Below are 19215 nucleotides of genomic sequence, written 5' to 3' on the forward strand. Positions count from 1 at the left end.
CATCAAGGCACACATGAGAAATCAATCAATGAACAACTAAGGGGCTGCAATAAAGAATTGATGCTTCCAATCTCTCTCCCTTCCTGTCTGTCCCTATCTGTCCCTCTCTCTGTCACAAAAAAAAAAAAAATTAAATTAAAATTTAGAAAAAATGAAAAAGAGAACCAAAATCTGATCACACTCCTATTTACATAAATAGAGAGGACAGAGAAACCTGTTAAACCATGAAAGTAAAACTAGCAAACTAAACATGATAAACAATTCAGTTCCTTTAAAACATACATTGCAAAGGAGACTGGGGCTGGTGACAGTAAGGGGAGTAGGTTTAGATTACTAGAGACCTAAGCGATGTATATTAATCAATATTTTAGCAGTAGCTACAAGATAATAGATTTTGTTATGTGTACAATAATAGTTTTGTCGTTATGGTGGTTTTTTAAAAATTATTTTATATACACACACATAACAATGTATATTAAAATACATAAGGATAGCCCTGGCCAGTTGGCTCAGCGGTAGAGTGTCGGCCTAGCGTGCGGAGGACCCAGGTTCGATTCCCGGCCAGGGCACACAGGAGAAGCGCCCATTTGCTTCTCCACCCCTCCGCCGTGCTTTCCTCTCTCTCTCTTCCCCTCCCGCAGCCAAGGCTCCATTGGAGCAAAGATGGCCCGGGCCCTGGGGATGGCTCTGTGGCCTCTGCCTCAGGTGCTAAAGTGGCTCTGGTTGCAACATGGCGACGCCCAGGATGGGCAGAGCATCGCCCCCTGGTGGGCAGAGCGTCGCCCCATGGTGGGCGTGCCGGGTGGATCCCGGTCGGGCGCATGCGGGAGTCTGTCTGACTGTCTCTCCCTGTTTCCAGCTTCAGAAAAATAAAAAAAAAATACATAAGGATACATTTAAGTGAAATAATGTATCCAGAATTTACATTAAAATAGTATGTGAAGGGAAGAAGAAATGAAAAAGGATTATTGGCAATTGTTGAAGTAGGGCAGTATAAATATGTGGGTCTATTATACTATTTTGTTTTTATATAGGTTTGAAATGTCCATAATAACCCTGGCTAGTTGGCTCAGCGGTAGAGCGTCAGCCTGGCAAGAGGAAGTCCTGGGTTCGATTCCAAGTCAGGGCACACAAGAGAAGCAACCATCTGCTTCTCCACCCTCCCCCTCTCCTTCCTCTCTGTCTCTCTTCCCCTCCCACAGCCAAGGCTCCACTGGAGCAAAGTTGGCCCGGCACTGAGGATGGCTCCATGGCCTCTGCCTCAGGCACAAGAACGGCTCCAGTTGCAACACTCCAGTTGGGCAGAGCATCATCTACTGGTGGGCATGCCGGGTGGATCCCAGCCAGGCGCATGCGGGGAGTCTGTCTGACTGCCTCCCCGCTTCTAACTTCGGAAAAATACAAAACAAACAAAAGACATGTCCATAATAAAAAGATTTTTAAAAAACACAAAAGAGAAATGAGGAAAAAGACACACTGTTACAAATAGGTGGTAAGATAGTATATATACCTACAAAATTCTATGACTAAGGCAATGTCCTTCTAGTAACTCTTGAACAGTGCATTCTAGAGAAATAAAGGTCATCACTTAGAAGAAGCACTATTATTTTATGCATCATTAATAAAGTGAAAGCCCAACAAAGTAAACCATAACACATCAATGGAAAGATTCTTCTTGATTTTAGAAATGTCAGAATGCAAAAAAAAAGTGTATCTTAGAATTGATGAAATACAGTAATCCATGAATTATTTTATCTAGAATTCATACATAAACTCCTTAACTAAAAATTATCTCAGTTAAATTAATGGCAATCTTACTGGTGTGCACAACTTACCGAGGCTGACATCGTTCACATAGGTACGTATCAGGAATATGCTGCCTATCAATCCCCATGCAGTCAATATGTTGCCAAACACTTAAAAAAGAAAAAAAAAAAAACAAAAACAGAACATATAAAGTCTTTTAATAACCATTCTTAAATTAAGATTTGATATTCCATTTAACTATCACTTAAGTGCCTACTTTGAGTTTAGTCCTGTAAAAGTACTAAAAAGTGCTGCAAGGAATTCACAGAAATATGTCCTCAGGGAAATAAAACATTGAGATGTAAAAACAAGAGGACAAATATAGGATGATATATATATAATATAAACTTATAAAGCAAATATAATGTTAAATTATAAACAATATTCATTATAAATATTATCAGCATTCACAAAGTAGAATAGAGAGGTTCAAATTACTTGGAGTTAATGGGAAAAGCACCCTGGAGAATAATGAACTTGAACAGAACCTTGTTTGGGAAATTAGGAAATAAAAATGTTATTGTAGCAATGTTTCTTAAAGTAGGCAGATATGAGGAGCAACAGCCAAATAGTGGTTAATATCTATAAAGAAGAATGTTCATTTTGAAAAACAGAGAAAGGTAAACATGGATTAGTAACGTGTGGTCAGATTACACAGGATTTGGGATGTCAGGGTGTGTACAGATTGCCTCTAATTGGTAACAGATAACAACTAGAGGTGCTTTGATGACACACAGTTAATTCAAAGAAGTAAAGAAATTGAAAGCAGAAAAACCAAATAACAGGCGTTTCCAAAATTGCAGACCTGAGTTAAAAGAAGGACAGAACTAAAATGATGGCAGAAAAGAAGTTAAAGAATCCAAAAAACAGTCCATAAGGGCACAGATTAAACCTATTCTTTTCTTTAAAATTTTTAATGGACCAGCTTGAGGCAAACTTCTCAGTTGCTTATTATTATTTTATTGCCAAGACTTTAATTAGTCTGAGGTTGATATATATAAAAGCCTGTGTCTAAAAACAGTCTAATTCTTTATATAAAAATCAGCCACTTCTAATAATATAAAACTATTTAACTGATATCATACTGTTCTTCTTATACTGCAAATCTTGGGACAACACTGGTAGAATGTGGGAGGCAATGAAATACATGTATCAATGTGTGAGGAATGCCTGACCAGGCAGTGATGCAGTAGATAGAGCATCGGCCTGGGATGCTGAGGACCTAGGTTCGAAACCCCAAGGTCTCCAGCTTGAGCACGGGGTTGCTGGCTTGAGCATGGGACCATAAACATGACCCCATGGTCACTGGCTTGAGCCTAAAGGTCGCTGCCTTCAGCCCAAAGTCACTGGCTTGAGCAAGGGATCATTCAATCAACTGGAGCCCTCTCAACATATGAGAAAGAAATCAGTGAACAACCAAGATGTCGCAATGAAGAATTGATGCTTCTCATCTCTCTCCCTTCCTGTGGGTCATGGTCTCTTCCTCTTGCTCTCTCTTTTTCTCTCTCTCCCTGAATGAATGAATGAATGAATGAAAGGGGGTGTGGGGGAAAAAAGAAAAAAGGCAGAACAACCAAGATGTCCCAACGAAGAATTGATGCTTCTCATCTCTCTCCCTTCCTGTCTGTCATGGTCTCTTCTTGCTCTCTCTTTTTCTCTCTCTCCCTGAATCCTGAAGGAAGGAAGGAAGGAAGGAAGGAAGGAAGGAAGGAAGGAAGGAAGGAAGGAAGGAAGGAAGGAAGGAAGGGGGGTGTGGGGAAAAAAAGAAAAAAGGCAGAGCACCTGACAACAAGGGATAGAATGACAAATTAAGTTAAAATTGGAGAGTAAAATTGGAAGATAAAAATGTCATGCAGACAACAGAAAAAACATTACTAGAGAATGAATAAATAATCACAGTCATAGATGTCAAACTTGAAAGAAATTAATATGGGCAGTAGGTACAATCCCTGGGTTACAAATGAGGTATGTTCTGTAGGTTTGTTCTTAAGTTGAATTTGTATGCAAATTGGAACAGGTACATTTACCTATTAAATGCAATTTAGATGTTTTCTTAACATAGTATTTATTTTTACCTTTCTGTGCACATAAATAGTTAAGCATTTTCAAACCTTTAGAACCTATCTCATTCATAAACCAGGAACTCCCTGCACATGAAAATAAACAGAGGGAATATAAAACAAGAACAAAGGAGAAAATATTAAGTCCTAGAGTATGCTGCAGGTTAAGCAGTAAAATAAAACAGAATGATAAAAAATAGATTAATAAAAAAGAGAGCAGTCGCTGAGAAGCAAATACCTTGAGAAATCCAAAAACTGAGAACTGGTCCTTCAAGAATTTGTAGATAGGTATAAATCCTAAGGACTATTTCACTATTTTCTAATAGGGATAATTCTATATTATGTATAGATCATTGTAATTAAATCAAAAGAAAATGTTTAGATTATGCATTAAAATAAAAACATTGCAAATGGTATGTAATTTATCACATTAGATAAAATCAGCTAAAAGAAAGCTATTTTATATTATTGGTTAAAATATGAATTGAGATTTTTCTAATAAGAATCTAATTAAAAATAAGGAAAATAAGTTTTTACTGGTTATATTTTTAATTTTTAAATTTACCTCATGAATAAATTTACTGAAGTGACTGTTCATGCTACTGATATGTATCACAATGAGAATTTCTTTTTAAATTTGAAAAGGTACCACAATATGTTTTTACAATATTAACTCAAGGATTAAAATTACAACTTTCCATAAAAATAATATCAAATTTCACATTCCACTTAAAACTACTTTCCACTCTTTTGGTAAAGGCAAATCAACTTTTTGAAATATAAAACCCTAACTGCATGTTTATATCAATAACATCCAAACCCTAATCACTTAATCTAATAAATGGGAACGATATTGCAAAATAATGCAAAATAATTTATAGTTGGCTCTAGAATGCATAGTCATACTCAAATACTGTTATATGCTGGGGTATTTCAAATCAAATAATGAAGCTATGCCATAAAGACCAGATCCAGGGAATTCTGTAAAGCTACTGAACTTCTTACCCTGTACAGCGCACTGCTTAAACATTTTCTGATTCCTACTCTATGTAGGGGATGGACTCAGTAACTTTCAGGCTAAAATCCTACAGTTCCCTCTCCATCCTCCCAAAATCCCTCCCACAAAAAAAAAAAAAAAAAAAAGAGAGAGAAGATGAAAGATAGATGAAAGAAAGAAAGAAAGAAAGAAAGAAAGAAAGAAAGAAAGAAAGAAAGAGAAAGAAAGAAGAAAAGAGAAAAGAAAAGAAAGGTAAAGAAAAGAAAAGAAAAGAAAAGAAAAGAAAAGAAAAGAAAAGAAAAGAAAAGAAAAGAAAAGAAAAGAAAGCCCCACTTTCTGTCCCAATCACACCTTCTCTAGGGGAAGAGGCCTTTCTTGGTGGTTGAACCAGGGTTGGGGGAGGGGAGACTGTGGTTCTGGTTCAAGGAGACTCCAGAGTGCTGCAAGGTTCAAGTCAAAAGGAGGTAAGAGAGTCAGGTCAAACAAACATCAATCAAAATGTATAATTTCCCCCAAACTGGAAAATCACATTTGACTATACAGCACAAATAATTCCAAAGGAAATACAGAGGACTAAATTCTCCTCTCATTTCTATCTTGTCTACTACCATAGGTAGTTTTATATTACTATAAATGAATAAGAATAGAGATGTGATTCTGTATGAATAGTGATCAAAACTGATTGCCTAATAATTAATAGTGAAGTGTTCTAATTAACTTTAAGATAGCATTTTCCCATAGAGGCTTCTTCTGGAGCAAAACAGACTGCACTAATATTAGCAGAAGTCTCACTTTAAAATATATTCATTAATTCCTTTGAAAGTGCTTTACTTCTTTTGCAACATTAACAATCAAAGGTTAGCAGCATTCAACAAAAATAAACTAATGGAGTGAAATATTTTACCTGCATTTGTCACAACAGATCATGTATCCATCATCATGTGTAAAACCGCATATGCACCTGGTTACATCAGTACCGTAACTTCCATCCTCAGATGTGCTGATTGTAGTAGCACTGGAAGTTTCATCAAAATTAGGAGTGGTAAATATGCCTACTTCATTTTTGCTAATAAGAACTGATGGAGGAGGGGAGGCCGGAGGTGTTGGTGGAGGCCGAGCACCATAATTATGGTCCTGGATTATCGAACACAAACACAGCACAATATATTTTCAACAATGACATGAACTAATAACAAATTAAAATTCAACTCTTAATTTGAATACTCAATATATATTAAATTGACCCATTTCTTCCTTAATAATTCTAAAATAATGACTCAATGAAGCTAAACTTTAAACCACAGTGGTAAGTGAAAATGTCGATCTACAACATTGGTCACCTTCACAATTATTTCCTCAAACTCCACCCCCTCAACCCCCCAAATCAGAAGGCATCTTCCCAGTCCTATGGTCACATAGCTCTGCCTTCAAGATAGAAGTAGGTGCAACATGTGAAAATAGAAGTAAAAAAAACCTCAGGAAAGTGGAAGCTAAAGCATAACAAAACAACTACGAAAGACATATTATCATTATAAAGGGAAAATAGGAGATTTTAAAAATTTTGGTATTTTTTTATTCTGGTACAAGTAATAAAAATCTTTTATAACTGTATCTCAACAATATTACAAACGTGTCTAGTTCTGCAACTGTTCCAATCTAAGCTCTGCCTCTTACTAGCTATGCAACATTGAATAAGATAACTCAGAGAAGCTTTCATTTTCTGAGCTATGAAGTGGAGATGAAAATTATACCTATTTCATTAGGTTGTTTTAGAAGATTAAATGAGATAATACATGCAAAAATGCTTACCAAAGAGTCTGGCATATAAGTGCTCAATAAATGGTAACTATATAAATTACTATATAAATTCCTATATAATTTAGAATTAACAGTAGATAGTACAATTCCACCTTTTTATAAATAAATAGATTTTAATACCAAGCTATTAATAGCATAAAATGCAAAATAATAACACTTCTAAAGAATTCCTTATAGAATTTTAATCCCTTGAATATAGTTATATCAATGAAACATTAAACCACAAATTATATACCTAATTGGTTAGGTAGTATAAAACAAATATGTATACTTTTTAAGTATTCAGTTTTAAACACAATACCACACACACACCTACTTTTAACTTCCAGATATAAAAAATACCCTTCTAGAGAAATGCTTGGCACTTACCGCATAGGGCAAACCAATGTAACTGTGTGAATGATGCGAGCTGCTGGTATATAACTGGTGGGGATAACTGTTGGATTTCTCAACTACCACAGGGCTAGCTTCTACGGATTCTGGTCTAGAGGGAAAAATGTTGCATCAAAGAGAATTCCATTTATTTTTTTCCTTTTAATCAATTTAAAATTGTAAACACTTACTTTATTGACTATACAAATAAAATGTCTTTTTTTAACCAGGAGTCATTTATATCTTTTATCATTACCAATAAAATATCTTTTTATAGTAGATAGATACCCTGTGGATAAAATATATATACTATCTAAACTAACAAACAAAATAGAAACAGACTCATAGATACAAAAAAGACTGACAGGTGTCAGAGGGGAGGGGGAAGAGGGCTGGGTGAAAAAGGTGAGGAGAATAAGCAAAGAAAAACACCGCACATGTAACAGTATGGTGATTACCAGGGCAAAAGGAGAGTAGGGGACACACAGGAGAAGATAAAGGGGGAATAATGGTGTTGAAAGGAAACTTGACATGGGGTGGCGAACACACAACACAATATACAGATAATGCATTATATAGAATTGTACACCTGAAACCTATATAATTTTATTAACCAGTATCACCCCAATAAATATACTATCTCGGTTCCATGTCATAGTAAAACTTTGGTTTAATTGAGTAAAATAAATATCACTCCTGCAAGTTTAAATATAGTTTCCTTCTCTACAACTAAAAATCTCTATTACTAGAGATTAAACATTATTTAATATACTCAGTGGCACTGGGGCTACTAAGCACAGGGTAGATAAAAGAAGAAATCATTTAAAAAAATGTTTTCAAATTAAAAAAATTTTCTTTCCAAGTGAAAGGAGGGGAGATAGAGAGACCAACTTCCACATGCTCCCAGATGCACCCAGCAATCCCCGTCTGGATCCAATGCTCAGCCTATCTGGGGCTGCTCTTAACCAAGTATTTTTAGCGCCTGAGGCTGAGGCTCCACGGAGCCATCCTCAGTGCCCAGGGCCAATGTGCTCGATCAAATCAAGCCATGGCTGCAGGAGAAGAAAAAGAGAGAGAGGAAGAAAGGGAGAGAGAAGGGGGAGAGGAAGGCGTGGAAAAGCAGATGGTCACTTCTCCTGTGTACTCTGACCAGGAATCAAACCCAGGCCTTCCACACACTGGGCTGATGCTCTACCACTGAGCTAATTGGACAGGCCAGAAGAAATCATGCAAACAGGACTATGGACACACTGAACATACAGACCACAATTTGAATGTGAAGTATACATTTCAATGTTCAAAACTACAAATGGTCCCAACTTACAATGATTTAACTTAGGATTTTTTTTTACTTTATGATGGTGTGAAAGCATTATGCATTCAGTAGAAACCGGCAAGGCTAAGCTATGATATTTGGTAAATTAGGTGTATTAAATGCATTTTTGAATAACAATATTTTTCACTTATTAAGGGTTTATGGGGACATAAGCCCATTGTAAGTCAAGAAGCCATCTGTATGTGTTAGTGTGCCAAGATACAATGAATTTTGGAAATATCAGTAAAGCTAAGAAATAGGAACTTCACAATGAAACAAGATGCTTATAAAAAAAACATAAGTGGCCCTGGCCGGTTGGCTCAGCGGTAGAGCGTCAGCCTGGCGTGCGGGGGACCCGGGTTCGATTGCCGGCCAGGGCATACAGGAGAAGCGCCCATTTGCTTCTCTACCTGCCCCCTCCTTCCTCTCTGTCCCTCTCTTCCCCTCCCGCAGCCAAGGCTCCATTGGAGCAAAGATGGCCCCGGCGCTGGGGATGGCTCCTTGGCCTTTGCCCCAGGCGCTAGAGCGGCTCTGGTCACGGCAGAGCGACGCCCCAGAGGGGCAGAGCATCGCCCCCTGGTGGGCAGAGCATCGCCCCTGGTGGGCGTGCCGGGTGGATCCCGGGAGGGCGCATGCGGGAGTCTGTCTGACTGTCTCTCCCTATTTCCAGCTTCAGGGGAAAAAAAACAAAAACAAAAACAAAACAAAACAAAACATAAGCATGCCTGATCTGTGGTGGCACAACGGATTAAGCATCAACCTGGAACACTGAGTCAACAGTTTGAAGCCCCAAGATCTCTGGCTCTGAGCATGGGCTCATCAGCACGGGGTCACGGGACTGAGCGTGGGAAATCAATACAACTAAAGTGAAAGCAACTATGAGTTAAGTGCTTCTAGCACTCTCTCCTGCCTCAGAATCCATCAATGCACAAATAAAGTGAAAGCAACTATGAGTTGATGTTTCTCACCCTCTCTCTTTCAGCCTGTCTCTCTCTCTCTTTCTCTCTCCAAAATAAAAACCTAGGTAGCAGCCTATGGTAGAGTAGTATTAGTATGTCTGACCTGGTAATGGTTAAGTGATGATGACTTGGCCAACTACTGATACAACTAAGAGTAACAATTCATGATGGTTGACTTGTAAGCTCCGTGGACTCACATTTTATATACATCACTTTCTCAACCTCTTTACTCATATCAATCCTCCTGAGCCCTACTCTGATAATCCCTATTGATCAGTGTGGGTAGTGAACCTCTTTCTGAGGCTAATTCACACTGAAATTAACTTCTCCTTTACATACACACAACATGACTTGTTTCTTTGCCTTTATTCTTACTATAGCCACATAGCCACCATTTGAGATTTTTTTCATAACCCTTATCCTACCACTTCCCTTAGAATTTAGTAGTACAACTTGCACTCTTCATGGTCTAAAACAGCGGTTCTCAACCTGTAGGTCGCAACCCCGGCGGGGGTCGAACGACCAAAACACAGGGATCGCCTAAAGCCATCGGAAAATACATATTTATTATAAAATATGTATTTTTATATATATATTTATTATAAAATATGTATATATATTTATTATAAAATATGTATTTTATATATTATAAAATATATTTTTATATATTTATTATAAAATATATATTTATTATAAAAATATATTTTATATATTTATTATAAAATATATTATATATATTTATTATAAAAATATATTTTATATATATTTATTATAAAATATAGTATATATATTTATTATAAAAATATATTTTTATATATTTATTATAAAATATGTATTTTCTGATGGCTTTAGGCGACCCCTGTGTTTTGGTCATTCGACCCCCCGCCAGGGTCGCGACCCACAGGTTGAGAACCGCTGGTCTAAGACTTCTTAATGCAGTTATACTCTAATCGATCACATTTCTATAGTCAACTGCTTCTTGACATACTGCTCCCCCCAACCTACCACACAGTTTCATTTAGCTCTAAGTTGCCGCTGCTGTGGGACCTAGTGTGCTACAATCAGTAGACAGAGGAGGCATAAACAGGTTGTTCAACAAGCTGCAGGAGATTACGAAAGAAGGGTTTCCAAAATGTGCTAAATACTTTGAAACAAATACTAACCCAATAGCTATGTTGTTGTGTTAAAAATTCACTTACTCATTTTTTTTTTTTTCATTTTTCTGAAGCTGGAAACAGGGAGAGACAGTCAGACAGACTCCCGCATGCGCCCGACCGGGATCCACCCGGCACGCCCACCAGGGGCGATGCTCTGCCCACCAGGGGGCGATGCTCTGCCCATCCTGGGCGTCGCCATATTGCGACCAGAGCCACTCTAGTGCCTGAGGCAGAGGCCACAGAGCCATGCCCAGCGCCCGGGCCATCTTTGCTCCAATGGAGCCTTGGCTGCGGGAGGGGAAGAGAGAGACAGAGAGGAAAGCGCGGCGGAGGGGTGGAGAAGCAAATGGGCGCTTCTCCTATGTGCCCTGGCCGAGAATCGAACCCGGGTCCTCCGCACGCTAGGCCGACGCTCTACCGCTGAGCCAACCGGCCAGGGCCTCACTTACTCATTTTTTAAAGTAGAAATGCTTTTAATTTCAAAATAATATGTTTACTGTATAAAATTTAAATACATAAGAAAGTAAAGGACTATGCCTTCATCCAAACCCCAGACACACCCATATTAAGATGCTGTGTATCTCCCTCCTTTCTATCAATAAATAGTATATCTAATAGTTGTTTTTTTAAGAATGACAACATACTATATGATTCACAGTTTGCTTCATCCAGTTTTCAATGCCAACACATCTGGTAATAATTACTTATTTCATTATATAAATGTACATGTTATTTAACACTCTCCCTATTGTTGGATATTTCAATTGTTTCTACTCTCCACTGTTAAAGACATCACTGCAAATGTACACCCTTCCATATATCTTTTCTGCATTCATGGTGGTATTTCTACAACCTGAATTCCTGGAGGTAGAAATACTGAAACAAAGGGGAAAATGCAAATATAATGATAGATACTACCAAACTACATTTGATTACAATATTGATTCCTTTCAAATTCTTTAAAAATTACATAGAAGGGCCTGACCAGGCAGTGGCACAGTGAATAGAGCATCAGACTGGGATGCGGAGGACCCAGGTTCAAGACCCCAAGGTCTCCAGTTTGAGCGCAGGCTCATCTGGTTTGAGCAAAGCTCACCAGCTTGGACCCAAGGTTGCTGGCTCAAGCAAGGAGTTACTCAGTCTGCTGAAGGCACATAAGAGAAAGCAATCAATGAACAACTAAGGTGTCGCAACGAAAAACTGATGATTGATGCTTCTCATCTCTCTTTGTTCCTGTCTTTCTGTCCCTATCTATCCCTCTCTCTGACTCTCTCTCTGTCCTGTAAAAAAAATTACATAAAAGGAAGAAGTGGAACTTTAGCAATTTCTGATGTACATTACTATTATTAAAACAGCATGCAGGAATTGTGGACAGAATAGAAAAATTTACTCTTAATATTTAGATTTAGATCAAACTCTGAATATATTACTAACAAATATGGCACACTTTGATATTTTGGAATAGCTTACAGTTAGAAATAAAAAATAAAACTTTCAGTCAAGAATGTAAACAAGTTACAAATGCTTTGCATAGCCTCATGATTCAAATTAAAGCTGCAGCACTGATAAGCTGGCGATGCAAGGAGGCAGAAATACTTTATCAAGATCCCGATTTGCAATGACACCTCTTACTAAAAGTTATTTTAATAAGTTACAATTAAATTTTTGGTTGACATATTTTACAGATTTCCCCCAAAATATAAGATAACACATCCATAGAGAAGTATTCTTAAAAAGTCCTATGCTGCTAAATACCCTCAAAGCTCTGCATTGCCAGAACACAATAAATCTGAACACAATGTTGTGACAAACATCAAAAGTCAAACATTCCTTGAATCCAATAACCTCATCCTTGGAAATTTATCCTAAGAAAGTAATTCCCACTAATTAAAGACCCACAGAATTGAGATGTTCATTGAAATACTATTCATAAAACTAGATATAAGAGCAGAACTCACTCAAATGTCCAATCAATAGAAAACAATTAAATCCAAGCAAACCTATCATATAACATATGCATAAGAGCTCAACAGAAACTCATACTAATAAAAATCACTATATTAAGGTCATAGTAGTTTTCCTCAAAATCTGAAATATTATCATAAACCTTTAATAAGTTTTTAATGACAGGACTAGAGATAATTTGCAATAATAAATTTTTTGTAAGTAGTTTAGCAAAATTATATATATTCACATAAATATTGAGTTAATAAGTAAACATCATCACGTAAGAAGCTTCACTAGCATAGTATTTCTATTTCTATAAATAGTTTTGTATCAAAACATAAAACGTGCTGTGTTCATTCTATAAACAAATGAAATTTCACTTACAGAATTTTTATGTCACTTTTCAAAGAGAGTTGATACTTATTTGTACTCATACTGGTTTGTGTTTTTTTTTTAAAGGTTAAAATGGTCGAGTTTATTTATTTATTTTTACAGAGACAGAGAGTGAGTCAGAGAGAGAGAGACAGAGAGGGACAGACAGACAGGAACAGAGAGAGATGAGAAGCATCAATCATTAGTTTTTCATTGCGTGTTGCAACACCTTAGTTGTTCCTTGATTGCTTTCTCATATGTGCCTTGACCACGGGCCTTCAGCAGACCGAGTAACCCCTTGCTCGAGCCAGCAACCTTGGGTCCAAACTGGTGAGCTTTTGCTCAAACCAGATGAGCCCACGCTCAAGCTGGCAACCTTGGGGTCTCAAACCTGGGTCCTCTGCATCCCAGTCTGACGCTCTATCCACTGTGCCACCACCTGGTCAGGCTGTTTTGTGTTCTTAAATAACTGAGACAGCAATCATTGTCAGAAAGATAATCTCTTTACCTATGGGAAACTGCCAAAAGATATTTTCTAGTTTGGGAATTCAAAATGTTCAAAAATGACACATAAAGTATTCCCAATATATAAGCAATAAGGTATGGTCAACTGGTCAAAACCATCAGAATCTGAAGATAAACTCAAAACTTTGAATTGTTTCCCATAAGTAGAGGAACTGAAATGTATAAGAAGACATTCTAATATGCAACTTGGCTCTAAAATTGAAATAAGAAGTATGCTCTCTTATTAACTAAGCCAATACCTGGGTACTGACTAATTCTTTTGGAAGTATCCTACCAGGTAATAAATGCAGAAGAAATGATTAAACTAGAAAAATCACCAATATGCAACCCTCAAGAGATAATGGATTTATGCAAGAGATAACAATGGAAGCTAAAACCTTTAAAGGTTGAAAGCTGATGAACAGACAAGGTTGACATAGCCTGTTGATTATAGTTAGACAACCAAGTTTTATGTGCCTTTCTTGATGTTATGCAATAAAAAGTACAAAGTCCCACATAGAAAATACCACGCTAAACAGAAAAATGAGAGAAAAGGTGGGGTAGGGGAATTTGAAGCTAATCAAATATCTAGATCTAAATGCCAGGTAGAATATTACATGACGCCAAATTCAGAATGTTGAAACTTCTGTAAGCCAAAAACCCAGTTTCTTCAATTGATATATGGTATAAGGGAAAACAAATTTAAAAGGTTGTTACAGATGAAGTGATTCAAGAGCCTGATCAGGCAGTGGCGCAGTGGATAAAGCATCGGCTTGGGATAGAGAGGACTCAGGTTCAAAACCCTGAGGTCACCAGCTTGAGTGCGGGCTCATCCGGCTTGAGCATGAGCTCACCAGCTTGATCACAGGGTCACTGGCTTGAGCACAGGATCATAAACATGACCCCAAGGTCACTGGCTTGAGCCCAAGGTCACTGGCCTGAGCAAGGGGTCACTGGCTTGGCTGGAGCCCCCAGTCAAGGGATATATGAGAAAGCAATCAATAAACAACTAATGTGCAGCAACAAAGAATTGATGCTTCTCATTTCTCTCCCTTCCTGTCTGTCTATCCCTGTCTGTCCCTCCCTCACTCTCTTGCAAAACAAACAAACAAAAAAACATACTCATATTCCTCAAAGAATTTCTGATCTTGGAAGGAGCAGTAGGGTAGGCAAAAAGAGACAATACATAAAAACCACCATACAAGGCAAAAATAGTGTAATGCCATGAAAAAGGTATGCATAAATGCTTAATAAAACCCCTTCCTCTTCTGCATGAGACTATGATCTTTAGTTACCTTTCTACCTCTGTTCCCTCCAAAACCTGATAAGGTAATTTGCTGTATTGCTAGGCACATTAATAAAAAAAATGGCCCTTGATTGGTAAATTAACTGTATAGTATCTTGTCAGGGAAACTATAAATACATGATGTGGATGCCACTGATTTGAACTTCCCCAATATGCAATGACTCCTACAACTGGCATGTGCCTTGCAGGAAACCTAGAAGCTCTCTTATGCTTGTGGCAAGAAGTTTTGGCTTCTGAGGGGTATGAGGCTTCTAAATAAGGGAGACTCGCACACTAGTCCAATGTGGATCTTGTCCCCTTGTACCTGACCAGTCACCTGAGAAGACAAAGGAAATAGCTCCTAGATGGTTGACTATAATCCTATGTGGTCTCACATAGAGAGGAAATCTCATGCTAACTTCTGACAAGTTGTGGCTCCTGTCCTATATACCATATGGACTAGTGTCAAGCATGGTTTATGATAGTTCTGTAAATCTGAAATGTTTAATCAAACCTAAAATGACCTCCTTGAAGGAGTTGAAAAAGGTCAAAGTCCTAGACCCTAGGAGTTCAAGAACAGGACATATCTATTAGAGTAATAGGAGGGATAAGAACATTATGAGGTTTCATTAAGGTAAAAATGTTTCTGAAAAATATGCAATACTTTGAACATTTGAATTTTATAGCAGGAGTATCTTATATTGAAAAAAAAAAAAAAGAAACCAGCCCTGGCCAATTGGCTCAATGGTAGAGCATTGGCCTGGTGTGTGGAAGGTCCTGGGTTCGATTCCCGGCCAGGGCACACAGGAGAAGTGCCCATCTGCTTCTCCATCCTTCCCCCCCTCTCCTTCCTCTCTATCTCTCACTTCTCCTCCCACAGCCAAGGCTCCATTGGAGCAAAGTTGGGCTGGGGGCAGAGGATGGCTCCATGGCCTCCACCTCAGGCACTAGAATGGCTCCAGTTGCAACGAAGCAATGCCCCAGATGGACAGAGCATCGCCCCCTAGTGGGCATGCCAGGTGGATCCCGGTCAGGCACATGTGAAAGTCTGTCTCTCTGCCTCCCTGCTTCTCACTTTAGAAAAATACAAAAACAAAACAAAACAAAAAACTAGTAATAATGGAGAAAAACAATATCCATGAATATGCAAAAAAGATAGGGAAAAATGGCATGGGGAGTCTTGAAGGACTATGGAGAGGATAGTTAGACTTTAGGATAATGTTTAGCCACTTCTCAAAATTAAGTAATATACACACCCATCAAATGGGATTTTCCTTTGTAGATTTGGATTTAGAGAAACATTATGTTAAACTGGGACATAAGGTGATCTGTATACCAACACCATCAAACACAAATTCAACAACTTGTACAAATTCCATGGCAGTATTCAGTATAAAGTGGTAGTTATCCAGGATCATTCTAAACATACTTGAATTTTTTCCTATTCAAAATTAAAGCTCAAAATTCCTTTAAGCTCAAAATTAAAATATCAAAATTTTAAAACTTCCTATTAGTCACAGAGCCCCTGGTTACCCATCTTACATAGACCTCAGTTTGACTAGCACTGAGTAAATAAATATAAAAGCCTAATGTTTTCCAGGGACTATGAGAGAGCTAAAGATAAGACATTGTCCCTGCCTTCAAGAAACTTACAATTATACAGTTTTTATTTATTCCATAAACATCTGAGTACATATTAAGTAGAAGACACTGAGATACTGGGAATTAAAAAATAAAGAAGTGAGTCTGACCAGGCGGTAGCGCAGTGGATAGAGCATCAGACTGGGATGCAGAGACCCTGGTTTGAAACCCTGAGATCACCAGCTTGAGCACAGACTCATCTGGCTTGAGCGCCGGCTCACCAGCTTGAGTGTGGGGTTGCTGGCTTAAGCATGAGATCATAGACATGACCCCATGGTCACTGGCTTGAGCCCAAGGTTGTGGGCTTGAGCAAGGGGTCACTTGCTCTGCTGTAGATATCCGGTCAAGGCACAAAAGGAAAGCAATCAAAGAACAACTAAGTTGCTGCATCATCTCTCTCCCTTCCTGTCTGTCTATCCCCATCTGTCCCTCTCTCTGACTCTCTCTGTTACTATCACAAAAAAATAAATGAAATAAAATAAAAAAGAAGTGAAAGAAGTGATTCTTGTCAAGAAAATGCTATATGGAGAAAATAAGTACATCAATGAGTATAGTGCCATTGGAGGTAGGCACAAGGGCCCTTCATAACAGCAGTCACATTTAGGCAAGTTTTAAAGAATGACAAGTTAACCAGCCCAAGAAAGAGATGGAAAAGATGGAGAAATTATTCCAGACACAAGACACACACATGCACAGATATCAATAGCAAGACACATTTAAGCATGTTTCTCTAAGCGTAATTAACAGACCATCAGCATTACCATCACTTGTAAAAGAATGTGATATAATTTTTTATAGCTGTACTTCATCAAATTAATCAAAAATTTTAAAGATCGGGTTCAGGAATCTACATTTTGATAAGCACTTTCAATCTTATGTTCACTGACATAAATAAGATTTAGAAACCAAAGAATAAAAAGAATTGCTAAAATTTGGAGCAATAAGAGTTAAAGGTATGGAGAAGGGGCCAGAAATGAGGGCAAATAAGTCAAGCAAGGACTAGCTCAAGAAGTGGCTTGGTATCTAGCTAAAGAATAATGTTCTTTATCCTTAAAAACTATATAGAGCACCTAATGGTTTATTGCTCCCCCAAGCAAGGTATTATCAGAGTAGGAACATGGCAAGGTAAAGCTGAAGGCTTCAAATGTGAAGTAATCTTTAAATGATTCTCCCAGATTCAGCAGATTGAGAAGCCTTGAACCCGATCAGAACATGTAAAAAAGTACTACCTCTCCAAGACTTCTTCCCCTTGCCCCACTTACAAACAAGTTACCTTTGCTCAGTTCTTTGCTTTACTGAAAAACTTAGTACTCTGTCTAGTTTCAAGGTGATTTTCATGAGTGTATGATGGCCAGAGTCCAAACCAGTAACCTTTTTGTATAAAAAAATGAATATAAAAATGTGCAACTCGCTATTACAACTAATAATTTTGTCATTTTATCCTTAAGTTCTTTTGATTATCAAGTATGGGACCAACTCACTTTGGTGATTAACCATTAACCATTCTTGGATGCATCCCATATTGAGATGTTTTCAATGACAATGTTGAAACAAAAGACTCAAATATTTTATTACTATGAGATGTAACTCTTGGTAATCCCTGAATCTATAAATTACACTAACAAGAAGAAGTTCCCAATAATTCTGACAGCCTTCCTCCTTATAATGTGTCTTTTAAACCTTACCAAACTTGGTGTCATTTGCCATTTATGCTTAAATTACTTTTCATCCACTTAATTTCTAGTTATTATACAACGTGACAAACTTCTTTGAATCTACTTTTTCTCTTAATGGACTATGCTGAATTGTGAAATAAACCTTTAATTTGGTTCTCTTTATAACAGAATATTAATTTTAGCCACAAAAAGCCTGAATCAGTTTCAAGTGCCTATTTTTAATCTATAGCACATTACCACAGAGCTTCCAAAGAGAGCTTTATATAGACTCTAGAATTGAGAAAACAAAATATTTTAAATGCCTACTTCTAACTGTATGATCTGGGAAGTATCATTATTTAATCCCTCATTAATTAAAGAGAGTGAGATTTATTGTAAAATATCTTAGTCAAAATACACTTAAAAAATATCACCACTACACAGTCACTCAGATAATATATGTAATAAGTTTCAATTTCTTGCTAGTTGCTCTTTTAATTCTGCTAGTTTCCTACTGCCTCATAGTATTTCCCAGCTTCCTGAAATAGGTACTAATTAGAACTGCTACAGCATTCGACTCAATGAAATCATACCATTTGTGTGAGATTTTTTTACATACAAGGGACATTTTGTTCAACAGCCCTTTACAATTTTCTGCAATGGAGAAACTGTGAAATATTCTATCTAGCTTTAGTTTTGTCTCTCCTAAACAAATAAAATTAGCTAAGATATAAGCATTCAACAATCATTCCTGCAGAATAAACCAAGACACATTCAAGCAATAAATTCATGACTCAACAGTTATTATGCCAGGCCATATGGTAGGTTCTGCAGATATAGTGATATATAGTAAAACAGATAAGGTGTTTATATGAAAAAATAATTCAAAACACAAGATGACTGCAGAGAAGTTATTCAGATACTGACATTGTGAAGAGGAAAGGCCTCACTAGAAAGTTATATTTGAGCTCAGCTAAGTCTATGCTAAGAAGAAAAGAAGAATGTTCCAGGCAGCGGGAACTGCAAATACAAGGGCATCGAGGCATGGACAAATTTCAAATGTTCAAAAGAACAAGAAAAATAATATCAATGTGAGAGTAACAGTGGGTTAAGTGGAGAATATCAAGGAGAAATTAGAGAAGTGAGACCTTTGGGGCCAAAAGAAGTTCGAATTTTATTTTAAGTATAATTTTATGTAAAACAAAATAATCCCTGGAAGGTTTCAAGTGGGAGAACTATATAATTTGGTTTATGCTTCAGAAGAATCACATTAACTTCTACATAGAGAATGAACTGTAGAAGGCAAAAATAATAATAATATAAAAAC

General features: G+C 37.3%; 1 protein-coding gene across 5 annotated transcripts in view; it reads right to left on the reverse strand.

The window, feature by feature from the left end:
* The window catches only part of KMT2E (lysine methyltransferase 2E (inactive)), a 106607-nt gene that overhangs the window by 41110 nt on the left and 46282 nt on the right, over positions 1-19215 (reverse strand). For 4 of the 5 annotated variants that reach the window (XM_066240506.1, XM_066240505.1, XM_066240503.1 and 1 more), the window contains 3 exons: positions 7051-7165; positions 5768-5997; positions 1836-1916 (listed from right to left, as the gene is read on the reverse strand). In XM_066240506.1, coding sequence (XP_066096603.1) covers positions 1836-1916; positions 5768-5997; positions 7051-7165 — 426 coding nt within the window. Of the gene's footprint in view, positions 1-1835; positions 1917-5214; positions 5312-5767; positions 5998-7050; positions 7166-19215 lie in introns of those variants that run through there. The other variant, XM_066240507.1, reaches the window with a different exon arrangement.

Source organism: Saccopteryx bilineata, chromosome 7, assembly GCF_036850765.1.
Source record: "Saccopteryx bilineata isolate mSacBil1 chromosome 7, mSacBil1_pri_phased_curated, whole genome shotgun sequence".
NCBI classification, from domain to species: domain Eukaryota; kingdom Metazoa; phylum Chordata; class Mammalia; order Chiroptera; family Emballonuridae; genus Saccopteryx; species Saccopteryx bilineata.